Source organism: Oculina patagonica, chromosome 6 (assembly GCF_052425735.1).
Source record: "Oculina patagonica isolate OP01 chromosome 6, crgOcupat, whole genome shotgun sequence".
In the NCBI taxonomy this organism is placed as follows: domain Eukaryota; kingdom Metazoa; phylum Cnidaria; class Anthozoa; order Scleractinia; family Oculinidae; genus Oculina; species Oculina patagonica.
The window spans coordinates 26,546,199-26,560,834 of NC_135763.1; the positions used below are offsets into that span (position 1 = coordinate 26,546,199).

General features: G+C 40.6%; 1 protein-coding gene and 1 pseudogene across 2 annotated transcripts; one reads left to right on the plus strand and one right to left on the minus strand.

Annotated features, from left to right (window-relative positions):
- The first annotated feature begins 244 nt into the window (after nucleotides 1–244).
- Nucleotides 245–14,271, plus strand: LOC144658176 (uncharacterized; annotated as a pseudogene). The gene is made up of 6 exons (XR_013571654.1): nucleotides 245–482; nucleotides 1,704–3,052; nucleotides 3,357–3,500; nucleotides 11,269–11,399; nucleotides 12,747–12,909; nucleotides 13,511–14,271. The product of XR_013571654.1 is annotated as an uncharacterized LOC144658176 (transcript).
- Nucleotides 4,253–10,851, minus strand: LOC144658095 (uncharacterized). Its single transcript, XM_078518420.1, has 2 exons — nucleotides 10,466–10,851; nucleotides 4,253–9,241 (listed from the first exon to the last, which is right to left on the minus strand). The coding sequence occupies exon 2, from the start codon at nucleotides 9,209–9,211 to the stop codon at nucleotides 4,541–4,543; it is 4,671 nt and encodes a 1,556-aa protein (XP_078374546.1). The 5' UTR covers nucleotides 9,212–9,241; nucleotides 10,466–10,851; the 3' UTR covers nucleotides 4,253–4,540.
- Nucleotides 14,272–14,636: the final 365 nt, after the last annotated feature.

Here is a 14,636-nt window from a genome sequence, read left to right on the forward strand (position 1 = left end):
GCACCCCTTAGGTGTGAAAAAAATTTGGCCACGTCAACTAATCGTCGAGATTCTGCATGGTACCTTTTATGGGTTCTTTTCAAAATTTCCGACGAGCAACCCCATCATTTTTATAGGGGAATCCCCCTCCCCAGAGGATAAATTGATGACAGTTCTAGATTGAACTCTGAGTAAAATATACCTTAAATTGATTATTCACTGTTAAGTGTTTGTATATGTTTTTTTTTTTCATTTTACTACAGTTGGAGATTTGGTTGTTCAGTACTGCGACAGGAACATCAGCACAATTGACCTCCTTATGCGACTAAATATGACATACGCGCATTTTGATGTGCGAAGTATTAAATGCCCTTTCGTGAAATACTCGTGTGAATCAGTTTGCCTTTAGATAACGAGGACCAAGAAAGAGCGTCGGATAAGACTTGTTACTGCGACAAGTTATGTGTTGAACTTGGAGACTGTTGCTTTGACTACTTCTTAAGGTTAGTGGCTTAATTAATCCTTTAAACCTCTCTCTCTCTAACAGATGTAACGACAATGTAGTCGATAAAACAAACGACACTTAAGGAAGAATGACTTTACTAAAAGTAAATGAGTTTTGTTACCGAACCGACGAAGCATTAGTGTCTTTCGCAGCAATTGTTATGCCTCGTCATGCAACACTCCTCGAGCGAGTTTCTGATAATGTCCAAACTTCGTAACGTTTCCTTATGTTAACAAAACACATATATGTTTTGATTGATCACGTTGCTTGTTTTTTTTTTTTTTTTATGGAAACCGTATTTTCAAAGCCTGATTTATCGAAACGTGAAGTTCTTTTAAGCTGTTTTTTTTTTTTAAGTTTTAATGAGAATTTAGTTTCAATGATTCAATGAAGTTATTAATGGAGTATCCACGTAGCCATGTCGTAGCAGACTTTTTGAAATGTATAACGTCATTTTTGCATGGTACGCCCACACAAATTTCTAATAAACATTTTTGCATGCTTTTATAACCATATTGGATTGATTACTAAAACATGAATACATTTAGGTTAACACAAGAGAGAGAGGTTACTTTCTGTATACTTCTACACTCCTTATTTTCCAAGGTTTACGAATCAAACAAAAAAGTAAACTGATAAGTGGCAAAGGACCACGAGCAAAGATACGTAGGATCTGTGAAAGATCTAGTCAGCCAGGATATGAAATTCAAATAAAGAGGGCAAACGCTTATTGTTCGGCAATGACATGGTAGAGCACAAACTGAAAGCTAAAATGCAACCGTGGTCAGCTCACGAGACCCAAGCAGATCGAAAGTTTTCTATCATGTCGTAGTTGCTTTGAATGTTCTACGTATTTTCGGCTTGGCCTACTTTATTTGCAAAAAGAAAAGGCCCTTTCATGATTGTGTTTAAGACGTTATTCTCAGTTAATCTTCGATATCGATCTTGTAACTTGTATCTTTTCTATTCGCCAAAAATCACTTTCACCAGAGTTTGAGTGGGTTTTTTTGGACCTTGAATATAGGTCGTTCAACTTATTAGTTTGAAGTAAGTAATAATTGCCACTGACTGACAGGAAATAACAGTACAGTACTGCGTTTAGGGGAAGGAGAACGACATCATAATTGTTCTTTTATGTTGATAATAAACTGTCCACCAAACTGGATTTTGGTTATAATTTCATAACTTACGGAAGCTGTTGTTGTTGTTGTTTTTGAAGATGTGCTGCTGCCAAGATGCCTACATCTGCACTTCCTAAGCAAACTTGTTTAAAAGCGATAAATTCAGGGAACCATGGCTACGCCATGATTGGCAGCTGTCCACTACATAACACAGACAGCAGTCTGGAATTTTTGTGTAATGCCAAATCGTCAACAGCTGACCTCTTTGGAATGCTCCCTGTTTCAGACTTGCAAAACAAAACTACATACAAGAATATATTTTGCGCCAGATGCAATCATGCCAGCAACCAGACGCTATGGAAATTTTTAGCCTCATGCAAAGGTTTAATCCCCACTGACCTTCCGCAGAACAGATCGCTGATGTTGCAGTTTATATTAGAGAAATGCGGATGGAGTTTTAAGCCACCCCGTGAACAGAAAAGACACCTAAAGCGATGTTTAGCTATAGAGCGAACTTGTCCGGATTCAGCGCTTGTTGAAAAAGAGCCATTGTTACCAGCTTTGTGTTCATTTTATGCCTTCCCAGTGTGTGGAAACATTCAAATGAAAAATCCACACTGTGATTTATGCAAAGGAAAAGACATCAGTGCGTATTCTTGTTACTGTAAAATATCGCTAAGTAAATCTCCATCATCAAGTATACTTCCATTAGATATCTTGTTTGATTTTTCCTCTACTTCACATACGATGCAAGTGGGAAATAAGAAGACCGTTGTAAAGCACAAAGAGTGCGCTAAGGATTTTGTGTTTGATCCCTTCAATGAAAAATGTATACAAATTCACATGCACATCGCACCTGAGAGGATTCTGGATGAAGGAGTTTCCATCAAGAGCTTGAAAAACAAAACTTACGTCAATAGCTCTGAAAACGGAACTTACAGCAAGGGTTTAGAAAACGGAACTGTCATCAACTGTTCCTTTGTCGAGATGAATATCAGTTCGGCAACTCTGTTCTCTAACGGCTCAATATGGATTCCCTTACACAAAAGAATATACTACAACGAAAGTTACGTCATAAAGGATTCTCGGTTATTCCTTTGTGTTGACTTCAAACGCAGTTACGCTAAAACTGAAACATTTGCTTCGATGAAGATAACAGCAATCCAGATAATAACGTACATTGGCCTCACCATCTCCATGATATGTTTGATATTACTCCTTGGTATTTACATCGCTGTGGCAGAACTCAGAACATTACCTGGAGAGAACCTTATCAGTCTGTCATGTGCGATGCTTTTGTACCACACCCTCTTCTTATTGACCGGTCAGACCGACATACCACACCTTTGCATGACGGTTTCTGTTCTGCTTCATTACTTTTTGCTGTCTTCATTTTGCTGGATGGGCGTTATGGCTTTCGATGTCGCAAAGACGTTTGGCACGAAAGGTAACGGAATTCATTTCGCTTCAATAGTTATTAGCCAGAAGCCTTCCTGTTAGGTTCCTTTCCATGTATTTAAGGCCACGAAATTAGAAAAGCGTGTCGTCAATTTTGCATTGGTTCGTGAAGAATACATAAAGCTCGAGGTAAAAGTAAGGAACAACAGTTTAAACAAAGTGTATATGGAAAAAAAAGCTAGAAAATTTAATTTTACTTGGTAGTTGATCAGGAGAAACCTAATAAACACAAAAATATAAAGTGCTTTACTCAATCTTGTTTGCTAACGCTTCATTTCTCTTTCTACAAATAGGACAAGTCGCGCGCTCCCAGTCTCATGACGGTTACAACAAAAAAGCGTTTGCAATGTACAGTATTTTTGCCTGGACCATTCCTGCTGTTAGTGTGATCACCAGCGTAGCTCTTGATAGAACAGACACTGTTATCATTGGATATGGTAAGTCTATGCTCCTGGCATAAAAAAGGAATGAAAAACCACAATTAGAGCATGAAATGTTAAGCCAAACGTCGTAGTTCGTAAGCTGTCCCACTTCTTCCTCATCTTCACACGACTCTTACCTTTTCACGAAGCTATTGCCTTCTTACTTCTGTCAAAGTTAAAAATGTCCTGTCAAAGCTAACAATATATTACAAATCCTTACTCCTAGCCAACTTAGTCCCTTGGTATTTTCTCTTGCCACGTTGTCCGCGGTAAGTCTGGGATGGCAACGGCTCACAGCAGGGCTCACGTTTGAGCCAGCCAGAACACCCAGGGACTAGGCTGACCCTTAGGCACAACAAATCCATTATAATTTCTTAAGCTTCTAAGTGTCAATAACATATAGTCCATGAGCCAGACCTCAAAATTTTACATTTTGGTACCACTTTGAGGGACCAAACGCCTTATTCATTTTTGGAAAGACACATATCCATGGATGTTAAAAAACATTGATGGACTTGAATGGGATGTAGCTGAGGGGTTAATTCGGCAATAATTTCACCACCCTCTAGAGCAAGGACTAGCAGAAGGGAAGAAAGAGCCGGCACCAATTACATAGTGTTGTGACTTCGTAACAAACAAATCTATAACCCTTACATTTCCTTGATCATACTATAACGAAGATTTAAACATTATCTTTAGATTTATTAAGGGTGCGGTAACAATCGTTTCCATGGCAACCAAATTGTCAGTAAAAAGCCAAGGCCTAATAACTTTGTGCACCATTTATTGACCTTCAGATTTTCCGATCCTGAATTCACTTTTTAACTATGCTGGTACATTGTATCTATCGTATTGAACACCGAAAAGGACTGTTATGCATGTGTTCTTCCTGTGTGTCCTTCCTTCTAGTGTCAAGAACATATACTATACAAAACCTTTGAAAGCACTGAATATGAAAGATCTACCTTGAGCATGAGTAGGCTTCAGAAACTTTGTATCAAATTTGTTACACCTCACTTGATAAACATAGACTACTAGCTGGCAGCATAACAAAGTTAATCCTCATCGCCTGAGCTATCTTCGGAATCAGACTCTTGCCCTTCTAAATTCTCATCTTGCCAATTGTTGCAGTCCTGCAGCCTACAGGTAGTGGTACACTTCAGACCATTGGCTAGGCACTGGCAATTTGGCAGCTTGCATACTGAGGTGCACTTGCAAGAAAGAAACTCTATGACGACATCTGGGGCAGGTGATCCGGTCATCCAGCAAATTGCAAGGTTGCCATCTTCATTACACCATCCATGACCAATTGGATTAGGAATTCTAGGACACGTTTCAAGAGCACGGCGCCACACTCCAGCCTGGTAGTTCGCACGTAGGCTGTGCATGAACAGGCAATCTTGACATGGTGGTAGTTGCCCTGATTCGATCTCTCCCTTCTTGGCTCTAAACAGCTGGTACCGTAGGTCATTCACGGTATTAGATGGACATCGGTTTGCATACAATTTACAGGTAAACTCTTGGAGCACACTGAAGAGTGTACTTGACATCGACCAGTCCTTTCCCAGTTGGCTAAATGCATCTTGGTACTTTCTGTTCTTCTGTACCAGCTTCAAGGCACTGATTTTGCCTTTTCCTCCGAAAGCACTCACAGTATCACACCCAGTGAATGCATGCATTCCGGGAAGTGCACTACACATGTTGTGACCAACAGCAGCAGCAACCTTCAGAACATCAACGAATCTCTCTCTGTTTTGGGTGCCGCACTTGATGAACAAATGGCAGCCAAATGTAGGAGCAACCGAGAGGCAAATGATAAGGACATCCGTATCTTCTGATGCGATGATGACGGAACTGGAATCTTCTGCTGCATGGTTTGCGTGGAGTAACATGCGCGTGTCTGCCTCCTCTTGTGTAGTGGACAAAGCGGGAACTTCACTTGAAGTGTCACTCGTCAGCTTGAAGCATGTATTTTCACACGTGATATACATGACTTTGTCGTGGAGCTTTGATCTCAATGCTTGCTTCTGCCAGTCCTGTGCTAGGAACTTGATCAAGTTGGTTTTACTTTTTGATGACGACAGAAGACGCCTCCACTGCTTGACTTTGTGGCCAGCAACGATTTTGCCAAAGAGAAGACCACTGTCTGACCCACGATTGACACGTTCAGCATTCTTTATGGACTCGTCTTTGTAAACATCAAATACCACATCCACTCGGTAGCTTTCTGACCCAGCACGTAATGCAGACACGAAAAGAGCCTCTGAAAGTTCACCGAAAGTTTTGTTCTCTCCGTGGGCTTTCTGTACAAGACTCATCCCATCGATCACACAGGCTGATGGTCGAGGAATGACTTCTGCCAAGGAAACATTTTTCTCCAGCTGTCGTGCTAAGGTGGCCTTGCTTGTTTTCTTAAGGGTGCCATCACAGTTTCCAAGTGACCATGGTAATGGCCCAAGTGGGTGAGCCAGAACTGAACTCATGTCCAACTTTCTGCTGGTAGCAATGAGTACCATGTGGCCAAATAACTTGTGGTCAGCTTTGAGAATAGCCTCCTTAGTAGTGCCTTTGGCCACTTTCGGTTTGTTCATATCAGAAAATGTTTTCAACTTCTGCTTGGGTAGTGGATCATGAAAGGGCTTCTTTCTGCTTTCAACTCGGTCATCTTGGAAGTGCTTGTACGCTGTTTCGCCAACTTGCTTTGCTGTGAGAAGATCCGTTGCAACATCAGCTGGGGCAACAGTAGCTGTTGAAAGGCTAATCAGCTCGGTCGGCTCACCGCTAAATGGATTTATCCATTCATTTTCCATCAAATCAAGAATGGATTGAACAGCTGCTTCATCCTTTCGAATACGAGATGATTCTAAGTCGTGATGGCTGATGCCAGGTGGCCTGATATCAGTCAGTTCCCGTATTTGTTTCAAGCAAGTGCTTCTGTGCTCTGCTGTAAGGTAATAGCGGCTCAATGCAGCTGGCTTGAGGCTGAATCCTTTGGTTCCTCCGGCAGTTTGTGTGTCCTTGTTGACTGTTTCTTCAATGGTTTGGTCAACTGGTATCCGGCCAAAGGGATTCTGTGTGCCCAACTGTACAGAAAATCCTCCATTCTCAAGCTGGACATGGACATCTGGATGATCAATTGAAAGTCGGGTCATCTCAGTGTAGTAAACGGAGAGGTAACGACTGTAATTCACTCTGTCGTAAGCAAAACACCACGGGAGAACAGCACGGATGGCATACAGATGGAGCATCCAGTTGCCTTCTCTTGAAGATCTAATCAAATGCAGAAGTGTCTCAACCATGTCCATGTACGACATCCAAAATTGTGCCAAATGCCCTGCCTCAGTTCTCAGGAAAGAAAGATAATCCTGATAGAGATCAAACAAATAGGCAAACCGCGGACTGTTGAGAACCGCATCTAGGTTTTCCTGCCGATTAACGTTGACAATCAGTGCTCGCGTGTCATCCAACAAGGACTGTAACTCTCCAGGGGAAGCTTGTTTCCCTTCAAACCACTTAAGGAAACCTTTCCAAGCTAGTCTCTGAAGCGCCTCAAATACAAGCTTGTGAAGGCGTATCCCTCGGTTGTACTGCTGGCCATTCAAAACTCGATCTACAGAACCTTCTGTGATGACTTCGGACTCAACAGCCAGATCCCGTAGTCCTGCATCAAGGAAACGCTTTCCAATAACCGCCAGGAAGTTGCAAATTGTGTGAAACGCGCCCATTCTCAGTACAATTGGTTGGAACTTGTCTGGGTGTTTCCAGGTGATTTCTGCTGCCTTTGCATACATGGCTTGGTCGAAAACACACACAATGTCCTTTAGATGAAGAGATTCTTTGATCTTGAGAGCTTGGTTTAACACTTCATTCACTGTGCTCATTGCTGTCGCTGGTGCGTTAATAGTTGGAAGGTAACCTACTGTGTCCTGGTTGACAGGAGTTTTATCTCTCGTCATGATGTTAAAACCAGTCCACCCACTAATGTTCTGCTCAGTGGTGTTAATTTGTCTTGCCATACACCAAGTAAAGTTCTTCATGTTCGCTGTTTTGATGGCATCGCTAGAATCAACTGGTAGCAGTTTTATTTCTGGCGGGCCAACACGCTCACCAGCGTTAAAACTTGGCAAAAGAAACTGTGCTTGTTCGATGCTTCTTTTCTTTTGCTTTGGCATTGTCGTAGCAGGTGTTGGTGCTTCAACTGTGTGTACCATTGGCTGAACCACGATGCCATTTACACGGTGAGATGTTCCACCTCCACTGAGAGTTTCCTCCAGTCGGTCAATGTTGTCAAACGCCAATGTTGTAGGCACACCAGGATAGATGTTTGATGGCAACATAACACCCATTTGCTCATCACTTTCAATCTTTTTCATACACAGTGCAGTTTCTATTTCCTCCAGTTTTGAATATGACACGCCATGGCCAAGCCGGTTTAACAGCTTAATCACTTCCACGTTTCCAGTGAGTGTTTTTACAGCCCAGGGAAGCAGGATGTGCTTGGCTGTAGTACACGACCCTCCGCTTACTGCAAACATGCAGTCTTGGGAAACGGAGTAGATAAACCTATTCACACGGGACGTCATAGGCTTCTCTGTGTCACCTGCCACAAGGGTCTGCAGGAATGCTGTCAGGAGGGGCGTTAAAGGTAGATAATCCTTATCCAACTCATGTGGTTCAGGAGGCCATCCAAGGTGTGCTTCATCTTGGGATTTCTTCAACTCGTCTCTGACGTATAATGCTGTCTTCTTGACCAGTTGTAATGGATCTGATTTACCTTCTTTCATGGACTTTAGCTCTCCTTTCATTCTCATTTGCTCAGCTGCCAAAGTAGTGATCTTTAGGTTATCAGGAATTATAAGGAGTTTTCCATTGTCGTCAGGAAAAATCAACAGACTTTCCCCAAATTCTCCCTCCAATTTACGGCGGATGTGCTTCTTAGTACTGGCTTGTACGTCTTCAACACCATGCGCTTTCATGTACAGAACTAGCTGGCCTGTCAAATCCACCATAGGCAAAACCCGGGGATTCGAAAACAATTCTTCCCTTATGTTAGCAAAGAGCATCTGGTAGGCATCGTCTTCAGCATCTGCATACATCCTGTCCCCATCTTTTCCTTTATCCAGATTGTCGCTGGGTTTATAGTATTCTCGTGTGTAATCGCGGTAGCAAGTCTTGTGATAATGAGCCTCCGCAGCAACCAATTCTCGAGACGTCACTGTTAATATCTTGCTATCCCTCTTGGCAGTGGCCACAGCTCTAACTTTTTCATCTGCACGAAGTTCACTTGCTTGAATAAGTGGCTCCCTGGAGTGTGATCGTTTTATGTATTTGTTGCCTTTGTCACAGAAAATACATATCTTTTGATACACCCGGGAACTGCTGGAAGCTCTCTTAGAAGAAGATAGCTGTTCATCACGAGGGTCTTCGGTCACGGTATTGGCAATCTTTGATTGTAAGCTGTTCAGCGTCTTCTTGTGCGTAAAGGCACTCCTACATTCTCGATGGTAATAAACAGCAGGAACAGCTTCATTGCTGGTCGGCAGTTGTAGGATGGGTTCGAATTTGTGCATTTCTGCTGCTTTTCGAAGGGTGACCCATGATGACTGATCTTTTGGTGTTACTAGTTCTATGCGTGGAGCTTTCACAGAGCATATTACACAGGTTGTAAAGTCAGTGTCAACACGTGCCCTCTTTGAAGGCCTCCCATCTGAATCCGGAGACGACATTTGCCGTTACTGTCACAAGCACGCACATGACTGAACGTTGAAGAAAGAGAAAATTGCGTCATTTAACTACCTTATTACATGAAATTTTCGCGACACGTTAATTTCGCGAATTTCGCGATTCCAAAAAAATCGCGAAATTAAAGTGACGCGAACAATAAGTGTCGCGAACATAACATGAGGCGAAAATTAAGTGACTCACATTATAATAATAATAATAATAATAATAATAATAATAATAATAATATGAATTTATAGAGCGCTACATCTAATAAAAATCCGTAGCGCTTTACAATAATAACAGATAAAAAATTTAACAATAAATGACCATAATTTACACATGTAAACAAAACGGAAAAATAATAATGATAAACTATAAATCATAGGCCCGTTTAAACAAGAGTGTTTTAAGTTTTTGCTTGAATTCCTCTAGAGAGGCACATAGTCTTAAGTTGTCCGGTAAACTGTTCCATAGTTTCGGGGCAGTATAGGAAAAGGCTCTACAGCCATATGTCAATAATCAAGAAAGAATAAGTCTAGTACCACTGAAGGAAGGAATTATCAATCTAAATGGATTTTGTCGTCAATTGACTCAAGAACAATAACTCATGCACGTACAAGCATGACCTACTTGTAGACATTGTGAGGATCGGACTGCTCTGTTGTTGCTATTGCCGAGATTTAGTCCCGCCCTTGCGTTTTTGTTAATTTTGACGTTATTGTTCCTTTGATGAAGTCGTTTAATTTAATTCAAGGGCATGTTAAATAATACTGCCAAAGAAATATTAATTGTTTCTTACTCAAAAACGCGAAATTAAAGTGATTCAAAATACAAAATTTTCGCAAAATCGCGAAATTTAAGTGTCGCGAAATATGCGCACCTCAAAATCGCGAAATTAACGTGTCGCGAAAATTTCATGTAATAAGGTATTTAATTAGTTTTCTATGAAATGTTGCTAGCCTAGAATTATGAATTACACTGAACGTATAGCTGAACAAGTAAATCGAGTTGCCCAATCTGCCAACCATAATTATTGCCTGTAACAATGTAATTATAAGTCAACTTGATCACTAGGTTCACCACTATGGTACCTGTAAGTTCGTACAGTTTGACATCGATAACCTTTCTAAGTACTATTTTGGCTATAGCACTTCAAATATTACTGCTTTTAAGGTTTTCTTATCTTAGAAACTCGTCAAAAGGCATTTAAACATGATAAATTTGCTTAAAATGCCATAATAGACAGATATACTTACAGTTCTGGCCTCTCAACATTCCGCCATCTTGGATTCCAAGGATACACGTCATGTAAGACATCACAAAATATACTTTCGTTGTTATTTGCTTTTTTATGCGAACGAATGGGATAAATGCAGACATTTTAACATAATTCCCAAACGGAATAGCATTAGTTTACATATTTTATTCAACAGTTGTGAATGTTAGGGAATTATAGGCATTTTGATAAGAAATACATTTCATGGCCGCCATCTTGGATTTTCACTCTCCAGGTGATATAAAAGCCTACGTTTAATGTTGCTTAGCTACAAAGAGGACAGGTCCATCAAAGTTTTTTGGGTTCTACATACAACAGGTATTAATAAAAACCAGGTAGCGTCTGGTCCCTCCACATGGTACCAGTAGGTGGTCTGGCTCATGGACTAATAAGGACACTTCTTTGTTGTAAGCTATCTGTTTTTCTGTAGATAACGTTAACCACACACATACATACACATGTTTTGTCCGTACATCGTTGCGCGACAAACGCAGTTTTGTAGACTTGCAGAATTCGTTTATTGCAAATATCGTGTTACCATTACAACTATAGAGAGGTATCAGTAAACAGGCTAACTGAATGTTATTCAGGCTTACTAAAGGTTATTCAGGTTAGCCAGGGCGCTATTCAGGCTAACTGGAGAAGACGTCTGCAGCTTCACAGTCTACATGTACATCTTTGTGACGTGCGAGAAAATTTTGTACATATGACGGGTTACCATTTGCGTAATTTTCCCCATGAACTTGTCCAAATTAAGAAAAGGTATTTATTTTTCTCCAATAGCTGACCATTTCTGCTGGATTTCAAATGAAATGGCTCTTCTCCTTGTCGTTGGTCTCCCTGTGGCACTTATTCTCATGTTCAATTTCGTGGCTCTTTCTTTTACGATGGTTTCCATCAGAAAAGTACAAAAGGTTTGGTTTAAAGTTTGAATTTAAAAAGACTGTCGTTGAAATTAATCCGATGTTCTAATATTACTTGCAAAAAATAAGGTATACCTTATCATTACTGTTACTACGTTTTAGCGAAAACTTTATAGAGCAGTTTTCAATTGAGTGTCGTAAAACCAAAGCCAAAGTAATTACTCTGGCCAATCACAAAGGACACAGACAATCCAGTGAACCAATCAAAACTCGAAGCAAATACATGTAGCTGGCACGAAGCGCGGGAAAACGTGCGCGAGCGAGTCACGATTGGTTTTGGTTTTAGTTCTGATTGGTCGAGAAAGTGGCGCGAGATTTTTAAGCCAATCACTAAGCGTAGTAATGCAAAACCAAAGCAAACGCAATTTACTTTCGACACTCAAGTAAAAACCGCTCTATAGCAAACTTATTCAGCACTTACAACTTCGCACTAAGTTGGGTTTCTTATTTACATATGTGAACCTTTAAAAATGTATTAAATCAGAAAGGGAACATTTTTTGGTTGATTAGAAAGGTGTTTCTTTTGGTTCATAGAATGTTTTAATGAAGATACAAAACGTACTAGTGCTTCAACATTTAAATTGATTACAGTTTTATAATGAAAGTGTTAGTCGAAACACATTTTCTACTGGGCTTTGTAGTGTCCGGACACCGTTTTACAACTAATTCAACGTACGTATAGCCGTCTGTTATAACCGTTTATACTGTTATGCTAATAGGTAGCATCATTAGCTCCCGACTTGCGTTTATGTCCTTGATCATGATGGGGCAATCTTAACCATGCCATACACCTTATTCCAAAATGGCGGAAAATACATTAATATTTTGCCTATATGTTAATAAGCCCTTATTGCCTCGTTTTGAGCCAATGATTCTTTTGAATTCTGCAGATACGATCGAGGCAACGAGGGCCAATTAACATGAAGACAAAAGAATAATGTATTGTCCGCCATTTTGGAATAAGGTGTATAGTGATATTTGGCAAACAAATACTTCTGAGTTAAAGGTGGTTTCAGACAAAAAAAAGAACTTGACATGAACGTTATTTAGATGAATTCCTGATCACACCAATAACAGCAAGGATCCCGAAAGTGTGACAACTTTTGATTAATCCACATTCATTAGTGCAGTCATTATCCAATCAGAAATCAAAAGCAGCTTCGAGTTCATTTCCGATAGACGCGACACGAAAGAATGTGAATTGATTTAAAAATGACACGCTTTTGGGTCCCTTCAGTGCAGTTACATTTTTGATTTGGTGTAAATTATAACCTGAATGAATGTTAACCTTGCAAACGCGACAAAGCTGTCTCTGCTATTTATTCTTACCTCATGCAGTCTACCCGACGCATAGCAGATCAAAGTTACCAGACCAGCCTGCCTATCTTGTACATCAAGCTGTCGTCAGCAATGGGACTTACGTGGATACTGGCGTTGATCGTTCCATTCGCACAAGTCGAAATTCTTACCTACCTCTCAGTCATTTTAAACAGTCTACAAGGTAAGCTCTATCAGACTAGTTGAAATATATTTCTCAACTTATACTAACAGTGTAGTACACTACAAGCCTAGTGTCCGATCAGGCCGGAGATTAACCGGGTTTCAGTAGCATGAAGTTACAAGGAGTATTTCTACTCACCCGTGGATGGGATGTTAGTCCATCGAAGGGTTACCCCTAGCATTCAATTCGCCGGTACCCCTTTTTATTTATATACCTTGATAGAGAGAGGCCCTGTGAAAGTAAAGTTTCTTGCCCAAGAACACAACACAGTGTCCCCTGTCGGGGCTCGAGCTCGGACTTCTCGATTCGGTGTCCTGCGCACTAAACATTAAGCCACAGAGCCTCTCTCTTGAAAGTCCTTAGTTTAAAATTTCAGTCTATAGACTACTTGTTATAATAATAAGAACTTAGTTCCAAGCTGTCACCACTGATTGAAATGCATCGCCGTTAACTAAAGAAGTGTACGCAAGTCCCGTGTAGTAAGAGTCCGCTTTATTAGTGGTGGAGCTAATTGCAATAGTAGGTTAGCTTTATTTTAAGCTCAGGAAAAGTACTTATTACTGTTTGATTATGTTTTTTATACAGTAAATCTTTCTTTCAGGATTCTTTATATTCCTCGCCTTTGTGGCCAACAAAAGAACAATCAACAAGGTGAAAGCTGGTTGGATGGCACGCTTTCGTCGTTTGAAAAACAAAGAGGAAGCCACAACCAAGTCCAGGCAGACCCAATCTAGCAAGCTCATCACCTCGGCTTTGTAGCTTACTTGTGGCTTTACAAAAAACAAACGTTTAGCTATAGTCAGAGGGTGTGCGCAATTGCAAGGGTTTGAGAATAACGCCAATAAGTAACGGGAATTGGATTCAATGGAGTACAATTCGGTCTATAGTCATACTAATGATAAACTGTTTCGAATGAACGCATAAGGGAAGCCCCATCTACCTACGATTACAGACAAAATTTGACGACAAAAAGTTCTACTACTAATTAATCGCACTATTACAATGCAAAAATTGAGGAACAAAAAAGACAAATAGAAGCCCTTTAATAATTTATGCCCTCTATAACAAAATTCGCAGGGAACAAAGCTGATTTTGAGATTTTTTTTAGTAAGGTTTAGGAGTATTCTGTCGTTCTGTCACACGAAGGAACCAAATAAAGAGCGCACCCATGCGCAGCTGGCGATCTTACTGGACCGCTTGTTATTCGATACCTTGTCAATTTCGGGCGTTTGGTATTGGACATCGTAGAGACTCACGTTCTTATATGTAGAGACATTAGATGTACTAAGAACCAACCAGAATCTTGAGTTATGTTATAGTTATAACGAGTTGATAAATAGACGTTATTTTTTTAACGCAGAAGCATATGGGGAATTTAGTGATGATATGATATGATATGGGTGCTTATATAGCGCATTTACAAAGCTCATGATCAATGCGCTTTACAATTCAAATCTATGGGATGAGACCGGGCATCAGCATATAAGGCGCCTATGGCAGCCGCTATCCGTCCATGTGTATGATCTCACCTCACCCTCAACCCATGAAATAGAACAGACCACAATACCGCGAACTTCAAGCCCTACTCTTTGCGATGAGTGTGTGGGTTCTTTAACGTCCCCTGCTGATTGTAACACTGAAGATGCAGGAGACTGGGCCTACGGTTTATTGTCCTTATCCGAGAAGACTAAAATGTCTTACCATTTGCAGATGTAATTACAAAGGCA